Here is a 17487-nt window from a genome sequence, read left to right as displayed (position 1 = left end):
TACAGAAATGGTGACATTTCACTAATAAATATTTGAGTGTGATAACATTTTATTATATAACCACAACACTATTATCATGTTTAATACAATTAGCAACAATTCCTGAATTGGATGTCATCTCCAGCCCATTTGTAGATGTGGTTCAATTAAACCAGGAAACAAGTAAAATCTCTTCATGTGTTGCTTTTGGTTGTTCTGTGCCCATTTTTTTTTTTTTTTTTTTTTTGAGATAGGGTTTCACTCTGAGTGCCTGCCAGGGTGCTCCTGCTGCCCAGGCTGGAGTGCAGTGGCACGATTTTGGTTCACTGCAGTCTCAACCTCCCAGGCTCAGGTATTCTCTCACCTCAGCCTCCTGAGTAGTTGGAAATGCAGGTATGTGCCACCACACCTGGCTTTTTTTTTTTTGGGGGGGGGGGGGGCGGACAGATTTTCACCATGTTGCCCAGGCTGGTCTTGAACTCCTGGGCTCAAGTGATCTGCCTGCTTTGGCCTCCCAAAGTACTGGGATAACAGGCGTGAGCCACCACAACTGGCTGCAACGTCTTTTATGATGGAAGGCGGTCACCCTCCATCATCTCTCTAATTTCCTGTAGGTTACAAAGCTGGTCCCATTCAACGTGGGAGGGGGCTACACAACTGTGTGAATACCAAGAGGTATGGTTGGTGACCGCCCTGGAGGCTAACTATGCCACTCTCCTGGCTGGGTAAGTGCAGGGATGTGGGGTGGAGGAGGAGAGTCTCTGAGGGACTGTGACAGTCATTCATTTATTCACTCATCATTTACTGACTGCCAGTGATGTGTCAGACCCCGGGGAAATGTCTAGAGGAGTCATAGCCCCTTCCTCATAGTAGACTGGAACAGTTGGTCCAATGACAGTGCTACATGGTTCTTGCAACTGAGGTGGCTGGACTGGCCCAAAGAGGTAAAATTAGGTTTAGAATCAGGCAGCTCTGGGTTTGAGTCTCAAGCTCCACCATGAGCAGCAGCATTTCCTGAGGGAAGTATAATAACCTCTCTGAGGCTCAGTGTTCTCCTCTGTGAAATGGGGATCAATTCATTTATTGACTATGTATGGGGCAGGTGCCCAGAGTGAGGCCCTGTATGAAAAAAAAAAAAAAAAAAAAGACATTGCTGCTTCTTTCTTCCCCTCTTGGATCATTTGATCTGGGAGATGTCAGCTGCAATGTCATGAGGACTCTCAAGTGGCCCAAAGGCAGAGTCCATGGGATGAGAAACTGAAGAGTGTTACCAACAGCCATGTGAGGGAATCTTCTTTGAATTGGCTCATCCAGCCTCATTCGAGCCTTCAGATGAGACCAGCCCTGGATGACATCTTGACTGCAATTTCACAGGAAACCCTGAGCCACCCAGCTAAGTTGCTGGGTCACTCCCAAATTCTTGCTCCTCCTAAACTGAAAACGTTTGTTGTTTGCAGTTGCTAAGTTCTGGGTTAATTTGTTAGGAATAAAGTGAAAATCAACATGGGGGCACTCACCTTGGTGTTCACGTCCTTGCTGAGCTCCTCCATAGCCTTCTTCCAGCTGTCCTCATGGATCGTGACCTTGAAGAGCACGCCCTGAATCATCTCGTTCAGCTCCAAGGCCACAGTCTCCAGGTCAACTCGGCTTGCCTTGCCTGCCAGGGCACTCCTGTCAGCTTTCTAGGGAGACAGGGAGTTCAGGGAGGCGTGGCTGCTGGGATGGAAGAAGGCAAAGCTGGGAGACATCACACCCCTTGGGTCTGATGCTTCTAGTTTGGGACTCTGGACTTTTAGCCTTGGCTTAAATGCAACCCTGGGGTCTACGTGGATTCAAACACGATCTCGAGATCAAAGCCAAGGTTTTCCTATAACAGGGAAGTTGATGTATGATTTTATTATTATTATTACGTGTTTTTTTGAGACAGGATCTTGTTCAAGGTTGCCCAGGCTCGATTGCAGTGGCACAATCATAGCTCACTGCAGCCTCCACCTCCTGGGCTCAAGGGATCCTTCCACCTCAGCCTCCTGAGTGGCTGGGACTACAGGCATGTTCCATCATGCCCAGTTAATTTTTATTTTTTTGTAGAGATGTGATCTTGCTATGTTTCCCAGGCTGTTCTCAAACTCTTGGCCTCAAGTGATCCTATCTTCTCGGCCTCCCAAAGTGCTGGGATTACAGGTATGAGCCACCCTGTGCACAGCTGATGTGTGATTTTCAAGTAGAGTGTTAACAATCCTCAATTGCTGAAAATCGGAGTTGATGTGACTCCCGTTTTCCTTTCTTTTCTTTCTTTTTTTTTTTTGAGACAGAGTTTTTGCTCTTGTTGCCCAGGCTGGAGTGCAATGGCATGATCTTGGTTCACTACAACCTCTGCCTCCCAGGTTCAAGTGATTCTCTTGCCTCAGCCTCCCAAATAGCTGAGATTACAGTTACCTGCCACCACGCCTGGCTACTTTTTGTATTTTTACTAGAGACGGAGGTTCATCATGTTGGCCAGGCAGGCTGGTCTCGAACTCCTGACCTCAGGTGATCCACCCGCCTCGGCCTCCCAAAGTGCTGGGATTACAGGCATGAGCCACTGCGCCCAGCCAACTCCTGTTTTCAATATGAACAAAGGGGGAGGGAAATTCTGGAAGACTCTCTGGTGGGCTTTGCCTGGATGGCGCCGTTTCCCTGGGTAGGGGAGCAGGGAAGGCAGAGGAACCTCTACTCACTCACCTCTCTCAGCTCCTCCTCCATGGTGCTCTTATTCACCTTGTTCATTTCCAGTCTTTTGATTTGAGCCTGGAGAGTCTAAGAACCGAAGTACAGGCATGTCTGCCATCCTGGAGAGCCTTGAGGATAAAATGCCAACCTCCCACCTCTACCATTACCATGTGCTGGGGAGGGATAGCGGGCCGTGTGGACAGCAGGCAGGTGGGCATGGGCGTTACAAGACTTAGGCTCAAGGGCTCCAGGTGCCCAGATGAAAAGGGAAGGAACGTGCGACTTGGGACAAGCTGTCCCCTCAGAGGTGGTATCATAGGAACTTTCCTCCACGGGGAGTTAGACCCAAGGAAGGAAAGCACAAACCAATGTGGACGATTTCGCTCCCTGGATGTTTAAGGCATGTTTACTACTTCTGATCTGTCCTGGGGTCCCAGCAGGAACTCCAGTCTACTATGAACCAAGCACTTATCACAGCCACACACACTGTGCTCAAGCGTTAGGGAAAAACCTCACGTCCCATCCCCACAACTCCACAAAGAACCAACTGCCCCCATGAATTCCACCCTCTCTCCAATTACTACATCCCCATTGTAATAGGAGCAGCAGCTGGTCAGCTTGGGAAGAGCCTCCATTTCCCCAGAGGGTCGGGCCATAGTTCCTGCAAAGCTGCAAACAGGCTTCGACTTCTCTCTTCCTGTTGGGTGTCCCGCTCACGCTTACGAACAGAACTCTGGACTTTTAGCTGGAACCCAGCTGCCCAGAATCAAGACTCCATTTTACAGCCCCCTTATAGCTTAGTGTGGCCACTGGGGTGTCAACAGAAGTGAATGGGTATCTTTAACATGTTTTGTTTTTTACAGAATCTGCTCTGTCGCCCAGGCTGGAGTGTAGTGGCGCCATTTCGGCTCACTGCAACCTCCGCCTCCCGGGTTCAAGAGATTCTCCCACCTCAGCCTCCCGAGTAGCTGGGGTCACTGGCACCCAACACCACGCCTGGCTAATTTTTGTATTTTTAGTAGATATGGGGTTTCACCATGTTGGTTAGGATGGTCTCGAACTCCTGACCTCAAATGATTCGCCTGCCTCAGCCTCCCAAAGTGCTGGGATTACAGGTGTGAGCCACCGCGCCTGGCTCCAATATGTAGTTTTCTATCCTTCCCTCTCTCTATTATCCTGAGTCTCCTGTGTCCATTATCCTGCTTGGTCTGTCTTTTCACACCCATGGCTTAGCTTATTTACAAGGGAGAACATGCAGTCTTTGCTTTCCACTCCTGAGTTGCTTCACTTAGAATAATGACCCCGGCCTCCATCCAAGTTGCTCCAAAGCCAAGGGACACCTTGAGCCACCAGAAGCTGGGAGAGGCGAGGAGGCCCCTCTGAGCTTTCAGGTGGAACACAGCCTATGACACCTTGATTTCAGAATTCCCGCCTCCAGAACCCCAAGAGTGATTTGCCGCAGCAACCGCAGGGAACTGATCCAACCAGCAGGTGGCAGAATCAGGATTCAAACCTAGGCACGTCTGTTCCAAAGCCTGGGCTCTGAACCACAGGCACTCCAGGCACCCTCCCAGCCCAGCAGGCTTAGGCTCGTTTCTTTGCTGGAGTCTCTGTTACCTCCTCCTTATTTTAATTTTAATTTTTTTATTTTAATTTTTTGAGGCAGGCTCTTGCTCTGTCACTCAGGCTGGAGTAAAGTGGCTTGATCACAGCTCACTGCAGTCTCAGCCTCCCAGGCTCAAGCAAGCCTCCTGCCTCAGCTTCCAGAGGAGCTGGAGCTGGGACTGCAGGTGACACCACCCACCTGGATTTTTTTTTTTTTTTTTTTGTAGAGACAGGGGTCTCACTATGTTGCCTCAGGCTGGTCTGGAACTCCTAGGCTCAAAGGATCCTCCCCCATCAGCCTCCCAAAGTGCTGGGATTACAAGAGCCATCAAACCTGGACTTATTTATGCTTTTTATTTTTATTTTTTGAGACAGGGTCTCAGTCTGTCACCCAGGCTGGAATGCAGTGGTGCGAGCTCAGCTCACTGCAACCTCCACCTCCCAGACTCCAGTGATCCTCCCACCTCTGCTTCCCCAGTAGCTGGGACTATAGGTGCAAGCCACCATGCCAGGCTATATTCATGTTTTATAATCTTATTATTTTGGCTGGGCACAGTGGCTAATGCCTGTAATCCCAGCACTTTGGGAGGCTGAGGTGGGTGGATCACTTTAGGTCAGGAGTTCGAGACCAGCCTGGCCAACATGGTGAAACCCCATCTCTACTAAAAATACAAAAAAATTGGCTGCGCACGGTGGCTCACGCCTGTAATCCCAGCACTTTGAGAGGCCGAGGCAGGCAAATCACCTGAGGTCAGGAGTTCGAGACCAGCCTGGCCAACGTGGTGAAACCCTGTCTCTACTCAAAATAAAAAATTAGCCGAGTGTGGTGGCAAACGCCTGTTACCCCAGCTACTCGGGAGGCTGAGGAAGGAGAATCACTTGAACCCGGGAGGCAGATGTTGCAGTGAGCCAAGATTGCGCCATTGCACTCCAGCCTGGGCAACAGAGTGAAACTCTACCTCGAACAAAAACAAAAAACAAACCAAAAAAAACACAAAAATTAACTAGGCATTGTGGCACACGCCTGTAGTCCCAACTGCTCAGGAGGCTGAGGCAGAAGAATTGCTTGAACCTGGGAGGCGGAGGTTACAGTGAGCCAAGATTGCGCCACTGCACTCAGCCTGGGAGACAGAGCGAGACTCTATCTCAAAAAAAAAAAAAAAATACCCAGGCATGGTGGCACACGCCTGTAGTCCCAGCTACTCAGGAGGCCGAGGTGGGAGGATCACTTGAGCCTGGGAGTTCAAGGCTGCACTGAGCCATGATTAGGCCACTACACTCCAGCCTAGGTGACAGAGCAAGACCCCAAACGACACTGGGAAACCTAAGTCTTACATGTAAGTCACATGGTGGAGAGCAAGACAGAGACACAGTCATGAGATCTTGCTCCCATCCTGCATTTGTCACCGTGCTACTGCCTTGTGTCATCTAGAGGATTGCTATCGGACTTAAGAGTTACTGTTATTCCTTGAAATGGTTTTCCTAACACTGGTTGTGGAGTAATCCATCCTTCCTGTAGTGGTCATATGCTAAATTCTTGTAAATCTTAGATCTGGTCTTCTTGGCCTTTTTTTTTTTTTTTTTTTTCTTTTTGAGATACAGTCTTGCTCTCTTGCCCAGGCTGGAGTGCAGTGGTGCGATCTTGGCTCACTGCAGCCTCCGCCACCTGGGCTGAAGCAATTCTCCTGCCTCAGCCTCCCAAGTAACTAGGATTACAGGCATGCACCACCACACCTGCCTGATTTTTTTTGTATTTTTAATAGAGACACGGTTTCACCATGTTGGCCAGACTGGTCTCAAACTCCTGACCTCAAGTGATCCGCCCACGTCGGCCTCCCAAAGTGCTAGAATTACAAGTGTGAGCCACCATGCCCAGTCTTCTTGGCCTATTGATTTGCCTATTCCCACACTTGTTCTACATTATTTTTTATTTTTCCTCTTTAACTATTGGTAATACAAACCATTTGTGTGGTTCAAAATCCTAAGATTGTATTTTAGTTTACTTTAGTTTTTGAGACAGAGTCTCACTCTGTCACCCAGGCTGGAGTGCAGTGGCATGACCTCAGCTCACTGCAACCTCCACCTCCTGGGTTCAAGTGATTCTCCTGCCTCAGCCTCCCTGGTAGCTGGGACTATAGGCATATGCTGCCACATCTGGCTAATATTTTTATTTTTATTTTTTTAGCGATGGGGCCTTGCCGTATTGTCCAGGCTCGTCCTGAAGTCCTGGCCTCAAGGGATCCTCCTGCCTTGGCCTCCCAAAGTGCTGAGATTTTTCCCAAGATGGAGTTTTGCTCTTGTTGCCCAGGCTAGAGTGCAATGACGCAATCTCGGCTCACTGCAACCTCCGCCTCCCGGGTTCAAGCGATTCTCCTGCCTCAGCCTCCCGAGTAGCTGGGATTACAGGCACCCGCAACCACGCCCAGCTGATTTTTTTGTGTTTTTAGTAGAGATCGGTTTTCATCATGTTGGTCAGGTTGGTCTTGAACTCCTGACCTCAGGTGATCCGCCTGCCTCAGCCTCTCAAAGTGCTGGGATTACAGGCGTGAGCCACCGTGCCTGGCCAGCAATGAAATCTTCATAGCACAAGAGCCAGGAAGCTGGGACAAGGGTCCTGGGACAAGGGATGTGCTCTGTTTTGGCACACGTGGCAGGGCTTCATCAGCTTCAGAGTCTTTCTAATAAGTGACAACTACGGACACGCAGGCAGACACTGCAGCACCTGCTCACCCCCATGCAGGGTCTGGCGTAGCGCTGGGTGCACGTTGGACATGCTGAATGGAACTGGCTCCAGCTCCATGGAGAAAGGGCACCAAGATGACCCCAGGACTTGGTGGCCTGGGTCTCTCTGAAGAGGAGTGTTGGCAGGAGACCTGGTTCCTGGCCAGTGGTGCACGGTCTGAGCACGTACCCCTGCGTGCAGTCCACTCACACTCGGCCCAGCATCTCCAGAGACAGCCAACCCTCCTGTCCACCCCCACTTCATAGGCTGTGAATTGGTTCCCCTTTAATGAGTTATTTTCCATTCAAAGTTGCCTCGAATGGGTCCCAGCCTGATTACAGTGTGCCAGCCTTGGGGTCAGCCATACGCCATGGGTTTCCTTGGTCCCTTTTCCCCCAACACACCCCAGTGCATCCCAGCAACAGCCCCCCGACTTGGAAACCTTCATGGAAACAACCTTGGTGGGTTGTTATTTATTTATTTATTTATTTATTTATTTATTTTTTGAGACTGAGTCTCGCTCTTGTCGCCCAGGCTGGAATGCAATGGCGCAATCTTCGCTCACTGCAACCTCCGCCTCCCGGGTTTAAGTGATTCTCCTGCCTCAGCCACCCGAGTAGCTGGGATTACAGGCTCCCACCACCATGCCCGGCTAATTTTTGTATTTTTAGTAGAGATGGGGTTTCATCATGTTGGCCAGGCTGGTCTCGAACTCCTGACCTCAGGTGATCCACCTGCCTCAGCCTCCCAAAGTGCTGGGATTACAGGTGTGAGCCACCATGGCTGGCCGTTGGTGAGTTTTTTGCTTTTTGCTTGTTTCTTTGCTTTCTTTTTTTGAGATGGTCTTTCTGTGTCACCCAGGCTGGAGTCAGTGATGCAGTCACAGCTCACTGCAGCCTCAACCTCCCATGCTGAAGCAATCCTCCCACCTCAGCCTCCCAGGTAGCTGGGACTACAGGCATGTGCTACCACGCTTGGCTAATTTCAAAATTTTTTTTTGGCAGAGACAGTTTTCTTCTGTTGGCCAAGTCTTGAACTCCTGGCCTCAAGCAATCCTCCCTCATTACAGTTTAAGCCTCTGCACCCGAAGTACTAGGATCACAGGTATGAGCCACCACATCCAGCTAGGTTTTTCTTGTTTTGTTTTTTGTTTTTTGAGATGGAGTCTTGCTCTGTTGCCCAGGCTGGAGTGCAGTGGTGGGATCTCGGCTCACTGCAAGCTCTGCCTCCCAGGTTCATGCCATTCTCCTGCCTCAGCCTCCTGAGTAGCTGGGACTACAGGCGCCAGCCACCACGCCCGGCTAATTTTTTGTATTTTTAGTAGAGATGGGGTTTCACCATGTTAGCCAGGATGGTCTCAATCTCCTGAACTCATGATCCACTCGCCTCGGCCTCCCAAAGTGCTGGGATTACAGGCGTGAGCCACCGCGCCTGGCCCTTTTTATTTTTTTTTGAGACAGAGTTTCGCTCTTGTTGCCCAGGCTGGAATGCAATGGCGCAATCTCAGCTCAGTGCAACCTCCACCTCCTGGGTTCAAGTGATTCTCCTGCCTCATCCTCCCAGGTAGCTGGGATTATAGGTGTGTGCCACTACGCCTGGCTAATTATATATATAAATATATATATATATATATGTATATATATATATTTTTAGACACAGTTTTGCTCTTGTTACCCAAGCTGGAGTGCAATGGTACGATCTGGGCTCACCGCAACCTCTGCCTCCCCGGTTCAAGGGATTCTCCTGCCTCAGCCTCCTGAGTAGCTGGGATTACAGGCATGTGCCACCACGCCCGGCTAATTTTGTATTTTTAGTAGAGACGGGGTTTTTCCATGTTGGTCAGGCTGGTCTTGAACTCCCGATCTCAGATGATCTGCCCACCTCAGCCTCCTAAAGTGCTGGGATTACAGGCGTGAGCCACTGCACCCAGCCTAATTTTGTATTTTTCTAGAAGAGACGGGGTTTCACCATGTTGGCCAGGCTGGTCTCAAACTCCTGACCTCAAGTGATCCACCCCACCTTGGCCTCCCAAAGTGCTGGGATTATAGGCGTGAGCCACCGCGCCCAGTCCCAGCTAAATTTTTTATTTGTGTAGAGATGGGGTCTCCCTGTGTTACCCTGACTTGTCTCAAACTCTTTGTCTCAAGTGATCCTCCCACTTCAGATTCCCAAAGGGCCGGGATTACATATGTGAGCCACCGCACCCAGCCTAAATATTTTTTTATTATTATTTTTTTATTTTTATCACCCAGCCCAAAATATCAGTAAATATTTCTACCGCTTGGCTCAGGGAAATGTTAAGAATGTAACAGTTGGCACAAGAAGTTCTCTTAATCATTCATTGAGTCATTCAGCAAATGTGATGGAGCCTTCACTACCCCTGCCCTTCCAGGGGCAGGTGACGCAGTGGTCAAAAAGACGAACATTGTCTGGGCCCTTCTGTTTATATGGGTGGGGGTGGTGGTGGGATTCGTTTGCTTTTCATTGAAGTGTAATTTACACACAGTAAAATGCCAGTAAAGTCCCACTGGTTCCCAGCCTCAAGTGCATCCCCACCTCATGCAGAACCTTCGGGAAGGGCCAGAAGGTCTGGGTGAGGAATTCTCCCTTTGCCAGCCCTTCTCCAGCCTACCCAGTCCTCCTAACCTTGAACTCATCCATGCAAATCTGCAGGTTCTCCACCGCCTTTTCCAAAGTGATGTAGCGATCCTTCATCATCTCTATTTGGTTGCCCCAAATTCTCTCAAGTTCTTCCTCCTAAAAGGGGGAGACACAGACACCCCAGGTCTCTGCTTCTGAGGTTACCATGGCCGGGAAGGGGCCTGAGGGAGGGTTGAGGCCAAGAAGAATGTACCAGACCAGGCTGGGCGTGGTGGCTCATGCCTGTAATCCCAGCACTTTGGGAGGCCAAGATGGGTAGATCAACTGAGGTCAGGAGCTCGAGACCAGCCTGCCCAACATGGCGAAACCAGTCTCTACAAAAAATACAAAAATTAGCCAGGTGTGGTGGCGGGCCCCTGTAATCCCAGCTACTCGGGAGGCTGAGGCAGGAGAATTGCTTGAACCCAGGAGGCAGAGGTTGCAGTGAGCTGAGGTCACGCCACTGCCCTCCAGCCTGGATGACAGAGCAAGATTCCGTCTCAAAAAAAAAAATAATAAGTTATCAGACCAGGGTGCCTTCCACCTGCCATTTTTTTTTTTTTTTTTTTTTTTGAGACAGGGCCTTGCTCTGTCACCCAGGCTAGAGTGCAGTGGCATGATCTTGGCTCATTGCAGCCTCCACCTCCCAGGCTCAAGTGATCCTCCCACCTCAGCCTCCCGAGTAGTTGGGACTGCAGGGACAAACCACCACACCTGGATAACTTTTGTATTTTTTTGAAGAGAAGGGATCCCACTATGTTGCCCGGGCTGGTCTCGAACTCCTGAGCTCAAGTGATCTGCCTGCCTCAGCCTTGTAAAGCGTTGGGATTACAGGTATGAGCCACTGCACCGGCCTCACCTGCCGTCTGAACAGCCACCTGAGACACAGAACCGTGCAGCCCCACACCTGCTGGGCCCCCCGCACCAGTGAATCAGCTTTGCGAGGCGGCAGCTTTCTTCGCAGCCAGCTCGCGTCCCCCCAAACTGTTTTGCTGCAGAACACAGCTGCACCTGGGAGGGGGCAGAGTCAAGGAGTCTTCCACCAGCTCACCTCAAGCCATCATTGCCTCAAAAGCCCTTCGCCGGAGACACTAACCTTGAGCCTAGATTTCTGGAGGCTGCCAATCTTTTTCTGCAGTATGTCCACTGTTGTCCCGAGGCTGGAAGGACCTCCCATATTGGCTGAAAGCAGAGGACAGGGTGGCTGCTGAGAGCTCAGATGGAGGAAGATGTTTCTGTTGGGCTCTAGCTGCTTCTCTTACGGAGCATCTCAGGCAGCACTGCCCAGTGGAAATGCACTGGGCCTCTCAGCTTGTGTTACCTTTTTATTTATTTCTTCATTATTTTTTAACTAATTTATTTTATGAGATGGAATCTTGCTCTGTCACCAGGCTGGAGTGCAGTGGCGCGATCTCAGCTCACTACAACCTCCGCCTCCTGGGTTCAAACGATTCTCCTGCCTCAGCCTCCCGAGTACCTGGGATTACAGGCACACGCCACCACGCCCAGCTAATTTTTGTATTTTTAGTAGAGACAGGGTTTCACCATGTTGGCCAGGTTGGTCTCGATCTCTTGACCTCGTGATCCGCCTTCCTTGGCCTCCCAAAGTGCTGGGAGTATAGGCATGAGCCACCGCACCCGGCCTATTAGTTTTTAAATTAATTAAAAAAAATTTTTTTTATCAGGTGCAGTGGCTCACGCCTGTACTCCCAACACTGTGGGAGGTGGAGGCAGGTGGATCACCTGGGATCAGGAGTTTGAGACCAGCCTGGCCAAAATGGAAAAACCCCATCTCTACTAAAAATACGAAAATCAGCCAGGCTTGGTGGCACATGCCTCTAGTCCCAGCTACTTGGAAGGCTGAGGCAGGAGAATCTCTCGAACCCAGGAGGCGGAGGCTGCAGTGAGCTGTGATCACGCCATTGCACTCCAGCCGGCGACAAAAGTGAAACTCCGTCTCAAAAAATAACAATAATTTAAAAAAAAATTTTTTTTAATTTTGTTTATATGCAGACAAGGTCTCACTCTGTTGCCCAGGTTGGAGTGCAGTGGCACGATCATTACCCAGTGCAGTCTTGAACTGCTAGGCTCAAGCAATCTTCCCACCTCAGCCTCCTGAGCAGTTGGGACTACAGGCCTGCGCCACCACTCAGGCTTTTTTTTTTGTTTTGAGGAGGAGTCTCGCTATTGCCCAGGCGGGAGTGGCACAATCTCCGCTCACTGCAACCTCTGCCTCCCGGGTTCAAAGTGTTTCTCCTGTCTCAGCCTCCTAAGTAGCTGGGATTACAGGCGCACACTACCAAGCCCGGCTAACTTTTGTATTTTTAGTCGAGACGGAGTTTCACTATGTTGGCCAGGCTGGTCTCGAACTCCTGACTTCAAGTGATCCGCCTGCCTCATCCTCCCAAGGGACTAGGATTACAGGCGTGAGCCACCGCACACGGCCAATGTTTAAAAAAAATTTTTTTTTTTTGAGACGGAGTCTAGCTCTGTCGCCCAGGCTGGAGTGCAGTGGCACGATCTCGGCTCACTGCAAGCTTCGCCTCCTGGGTTCACGCCATTCTCCTGCCTCAGCCTCCCGAGTAGCTGGGACTACAGGCGCCCGCCACCATGCCCAGCTAATTTTTTTGTATTTTTAGTAGAGACGGGGTTTCACCGTGTCAGCCAGGATGGTCTCGGTATCTGCCTGCCTTGGCCTCCCAAAGTGCTAGGACTATAGGCGTGAGCCACCGCACACAGCTAGTGTTTAAAAATTTTTTTAGAGATGAGGTCTTGATGTTACCCAGGGTGGTCTCGAACTTCCAGCTCAAGCAATCTTCCTGCCTTGGCCTCCCAAAGTGCTAAGATTACAGGCATGAGTCACCATGCTTAGTCAATACAATACTGTTTTATGGGCTATCACAAAGGAGTTTTTTGTTGTTGTTGTTGTTTTTGAGACAGAGTTTCGTTCTTGTTGCCCAGGCTGGAGCGCAATGGCATGATCTTGGCTCACCGCAACCTCCGCCTCCTGGGTTCAAGTGATTCTCCTGCCTCAGCCTCCCGAGTAGCTGGGATTACAGGCATACACCACCACGCCCAGCAAATTTTGTATTTTTAGTAGAGACGGGGTTTCTCCATGTTGGTGAGGCTCATCTTGAACTTGCGGTCTCAGGTGATCTGCCCACCTCAGCCTCCCAAAGTGCTGGGATTACAGGTGGGAGCCACCATGCCTGGCCACAAGAGTTTTTGAGAGTAATTTTGGCAAGCCATTTTCCTCGTGCCAACTTAGGGCATTTCCCTGCCCTAAGATAAGACCTCATTGTACATTCAACAGGAAAGAATAGACTCGTTAAGAGCCAAAGGAAAGAATGGCTAATGGTGGAATGCAGATTTTGTTGGTGGAGCCCAGTGAAGGACAGGACATACTTCTCAAAGGCTGCAGGGAGAGCCCCACTCCCTTGTGCCCTTCCCAGGGCCAGACCAGGCCTACCTAGATAACTCAAGCGCTGGTTCAGGTTACAGGACAGCTGGGCAAATTCTTCCTTCAGAGAGTCGTGTTTGACAGGTATCTGGGCTATGTGGCTCATGGAATACTTGACAGCCCTCTTCTTGTCTTCAGGGCTCATGGCCTGCTTGGCAGCCACCATGGCCTGGGACAGGGCTGGATCGGGACCGATGCTGGCAGCAGAGTAGGAGGGAGAGAGGATTTCGTAGATTTCGGAATCATCGCCCAAGATCTGGGATTCTGTGGCTCCCCGGGAAGGCCCTGCACCCAGGACATCTGCAAAGACCCCTAGGGGCCGAGCTGCAGCCGTGTCTGTTGCAATGGCGGCCATTTTGGTGGCTGGGGCATCCTTGACAAACTTGGCAGCAACCTTGGCTGCCTGGGCAGCGGAGGATGTGGCGGTGGCGTAGGCTGCGGCGGCAGCGGCGGCGATGGCAGCGGTGGTTTTCAGCCGGTGAAGGGCAGACTGGGGAGCCTTAGGCTGTGCTTCCTTGGGGGCCCCATCCTTGCCAACTCTATCTTTGGGGTCCCCATCCTTGCCATCTCTATCTTTGGGGACATCATCCTTGTGAGCTCTATCCTTGGGGTCCACATCCTTGCCACCTCTATCTTTGGGGACATCATCTTTGTGAGCTCTATCCTTGGGGTCCACATCCTTGCCACCTCTATCTTTGGGGACATCATCCTTGTGAGTTCTATCCTTGGGGTCCACATCCTTGCCACCTCTATCTTTGGGGACATCATCCTTGTGAGCTCTATCCTTGGGGTCCACATCCTTGCCACCTGTATCTTTGGGGACCCCATCCTTGCGAGTTCTATCCTTGGGGGCCCCATCCTTGCGGGCCCTCTCCCGAAGGCCCCGAAGGCTGGGGACATCATTTTCCTCCCCCTTTACTTGGACAGCTGAGAACTGGAGGGCTTCTCCCTGGCGAGACTGATATGGCGGGAGTGGTCGAGGCCACAATGAACCAAACTCGGTGGCTGGTGGTGGGGCCCTGGAGGGTTGGGGCTGAGTTGGCAGCAGGACACCTAAGTCCCACAGAGGCCAAGAGCCCACCCTGGGCCAGTCTTGGGGAAGAGGCCAGTGTCTTGGGAGTGCAGGCCAGTCTCCCGGTGGTGGAGGCTGGGCACCTGGGGCAGGCACAGGTCCAAGCACAGGCCAAGGTGCTGGCAAGGACCCAGGTGTCACACTGGGCCCTGGGACAGGCCCCAGGGCAGGCACAGGCTCCAGCTCCAGCCCCAGCTCCAGCCCTGGCACAGGTTCAGTCCCAGGTGCAGGCCCAGGTGCAAATTCAGTTGTGCGCCCAGGTGCAGACTCAGGAGTGAGGGCCGGAAGCTGCGCTGGCTCCTGGGCTCTGCTGAGTGAAATTGCTTGGGCAGATGAGCCCTCCGGGAGGAGCTCTGGGACCTCATAATGCCAGACAGTCTGCAGTAGCTGGGGGTTTTGGACGGGCTCGGAGACCTGGATGGCATGAGTAGCTTCAAGGTACTCGGTGGTCTGGGCCAGGGCAGCCTCTGGGAGCTGCTCTACAGACTGCCACAGGTCCAGCGGTGATGAACCAATTTCCTGCAGAAGAGGGGGCAGAGGGGCTCTGCTGGCTTCCAGCCCCGCCTCCCACTCTCAGTCAGCCGCCCGCCTGCTCCCCAGCTTCCTGCTAACCTGCCCTTCCTTCCTCACTCACTGAGGCGAACATGGTATCATGGAGGCCACTCCAGAGCACCATGTCCTCGGTTTTGGGGATGGTTTTAAACTTATTCTGGAGAGAAGCCTGCAAGGTGGGGGTAGAAAATGAGGGGTGTGAGCCTGGAGGGGGCAGTGTCCCCCACACCTGCAAAGAAACCTTTCCAGGCTGTGTTCTCCTCCTTGCACCTCCCTACCCTCAGCACCCAGGACCCGGGAGGTGGGGGGGTCCCAGGGGGAGTGGGGGAAGACAGGGATGGTGGCCCTCACCACTTCCTGCTGCAGTGCAACCATCTTCCAGTTCTGTATTTTGAAGTCTTCAGCAAAGATGTCCATTCTTTCTGGGTGTACCTGTCAAAGGAACTGAGTCTGTGGACTGGGGGTCCAGGTTCTGTCCCACCCCTGCCTTTTCCCGTGGCTCTAGGTGACTAAGAGCTTGAGAAGGAAGAACGGGTTCCAAATCCAGTGTTTCCCAAGGAGTGGGAAAGGGTTCCATGGGCAAACAAGTTTGGGAAATGCTGGGCTTAAAAGCATGTCAGGCCGGGCACAGTGTCTCATGCCTGTAACCCCAGCACTTTGAGAGGTCAAGGTGGGTGGATAACTTGAGGTCAGGAATTCGATAGCAGCCTGGCCAACATGGTGAAACACCGTCTCTACTAAAAATACAAAAATTAGCTGGGCCTGATGGCATGAGCCTGTAATCCCAGCTATCAGGAAGCTGAGGCAGGAGAATCACTTGAACCCAGGAGGCAGAGGTTGCAGTGAGCTGAGATGGTGCCACTGCACTCCAGCCTGGGCAACAGAGTGAGACTTTGTCTCAAAAATAAGTAAATAAATAAATAAATAAAAAACATTTCAACAGGTTTCTGTACTGCAGGACTTCCCAGAGCCTTGAATGAGCAAAAGCACATTAAGAATCTCCAAGAGGGCCGGGCACAGTGGCTCACACCTGTAATCCCAGCACTTTGGGATGCTGAGGCAGGTGGATCACGAGTTCAGGAGTTCGGGACCAGCCTGACCAATGTGGTGAAGCCCCCATCTCCACTAAAAACACAAAAATTAGCTAGGCGTGGTGGCTTGTACCTGTAATCCCAGCTACTCAGGAGGCTGAGGCAGGAGAATCACTTGAACTCGGGAGGCAGAGGTTGCAGTGAGCTGAGATCGTGCCACTGCACTCCAGCCTGGGTGACAGTGAGCGACTCCATCTCAAAAAGAATACACAACAAAACAACAACAAAAAAAAACACCTCCAAGAGACAGGCCAATAAGGCATTGTTTTTCTTTTCTTTTTTCTTTTTTTTTTTTTGAGACAGTCTCACTCTATAGCCCAGGCTGGAGTGCAGTGGCGTGATCTCGGCTCACTGCAAGCTCCACCTCCCAGGTTCACACCATTCTCCTGCCTCAGCCTCCTGAGTAACTGGGACTACAGGTACCTGCCACCACATCCAGCTAATTTTTTGTATTTTTAGTAGAGACGGGGTTTCACCGTGTTAGCAAGGATGGTCTCGATCTCCTGACCTTGTGATCTGCCCACCTCAGCCTCCCAAAATGCTGAGATTACAGGCGTGAACCACCACGCCGCCCCACCGACCCCACCTTTTTTTTTTTTTTTTTTTGAGACAGAGTCTTGCTCTGTCACCCAGGCTGGAGTGCAGTGGCGCAATCTTGGCTCACTACAATCTCCACCTCCTGGGTTCAAGTGATTCTCATGCCTCAGCCTCCTGAGTAGCTGGGGTTACAGGTGCCTGCAACCACACCCAGCTAATTTTTGTATTTTTAGTGGAGACGGGGGTTTTACCATGTTGGCCAGGCTGGTCTCGAACTCCTGACCTCAGGTGATCCACCTGCCTTGGCTTCCCAAAGTGCTGGGATTACAGGCGTGAGACACCAGGCCCCGCCGAGAAGGCATGGTTTCTCCAACAGCTTTGTCTAAGGGGCCCTTTTGAGTAGCTCATGATGCAGCTTTTAACAGCGTTCTTTCTGCTTAGATGGGAGCCATCCAGCCCATGCCTGAAGCTCCCACAGTTGCCATGATGATCAAATACAGGCCCTGATCTGTGAAGCCGGGATGATACAGAAAATTACACTATTTGGGGGAAGTTGTTAAACCTGGGGGTGTGGAGAGCTGGCTTCAGACCCCAGCTGTGACTCATCAGTTGTGACGGGGACAGCTGCCTCATGTCTCAGGGACTCCATGTCCTTCCATGCATGGTAGGGTGTTAGAAAATACTTGGCTGATGGTTTTTGGCTACAGAAGTACAGAAGGAGCTTGTATGTATGCCTGCACTATTATGATTATTCCACTTCCCATGTGGACAGAGCTTTCTAGAAGGGGAAGAGGTTTTCTTTTTGCTAGGTTGGTGGAATATAAGTCTGGTGTTGCCAAGACTTGAGGAGCACCTGCCTGAGAATGAAGCCAACTGGGAGGAAAGTTTCACCGAGAAACGTCAGTATTGCCGGATGTGGTGGCTCACGCCTGTAATCCTGGCACTTTAGGAGGCTGAGGCGGGCGGATCAAGAGGTCAGTAGATTGAGACCATCTTGGCTAACATGGTGAAACCCCATCTCTACTAAAAATACAAAAAAAAATTAGCCGGGCGTGGGGGCAGGCGCCTGTAGTCCCAGCTACTCGGGAGGCTGAGGCAGCAGAATGGTGTGAACCCGGGA

At 51.3% G+C, this 17487-nt stretch overlaps 1 protein-coding gene across 1 annotated transcript in view; it reads right to left on the bottom strand.

Annotated features, from left to right (window-relative positions):
- C18H16orf96 (chromosome 18 C16orf96 homolog) overlaps positions 1-17487 on the bottom strand; it is a 48683-nt gene that overhangs the window by 14131 nt on the left and 17065 nt on the right. Inside the window, 7 exon segments of the mRNA XM_055365179.2 lie at positions 1497-1661; positions 2701-2775; positions 9662-9772; positions 10752-10837; positions 13125-14706; positions 14822-14908; positions 15091-15171. Coding sequence (XP_055221154.2) covers positions 1497-1661; positions 2701-2775; positions 9662-9772; positions 10752-10837; positions 13125-14706; positions 14822-14908; positions 15091-15171 — 2187 coding nt within the window.

Source organism: Gorilla gorilla, chromosome 18 (assembly GCF_029281585.2).
Source record: "Gorilla gorilla gorilla isolate KB3781 chromosome 18, NHGRI_mGorGor1-v2.1_pri, whole genome shotgun sequence".
NCBI classification, from domain to species: domain Eukaryota; kingdom Metazoa; phylum Chordata; class Mammalia; order Primates; family Hominidae; genus Gorilla; species Gorilla gorilla.
This window is presented reverse-complemented; position numbering and strand designations above follow the sequence as displayed.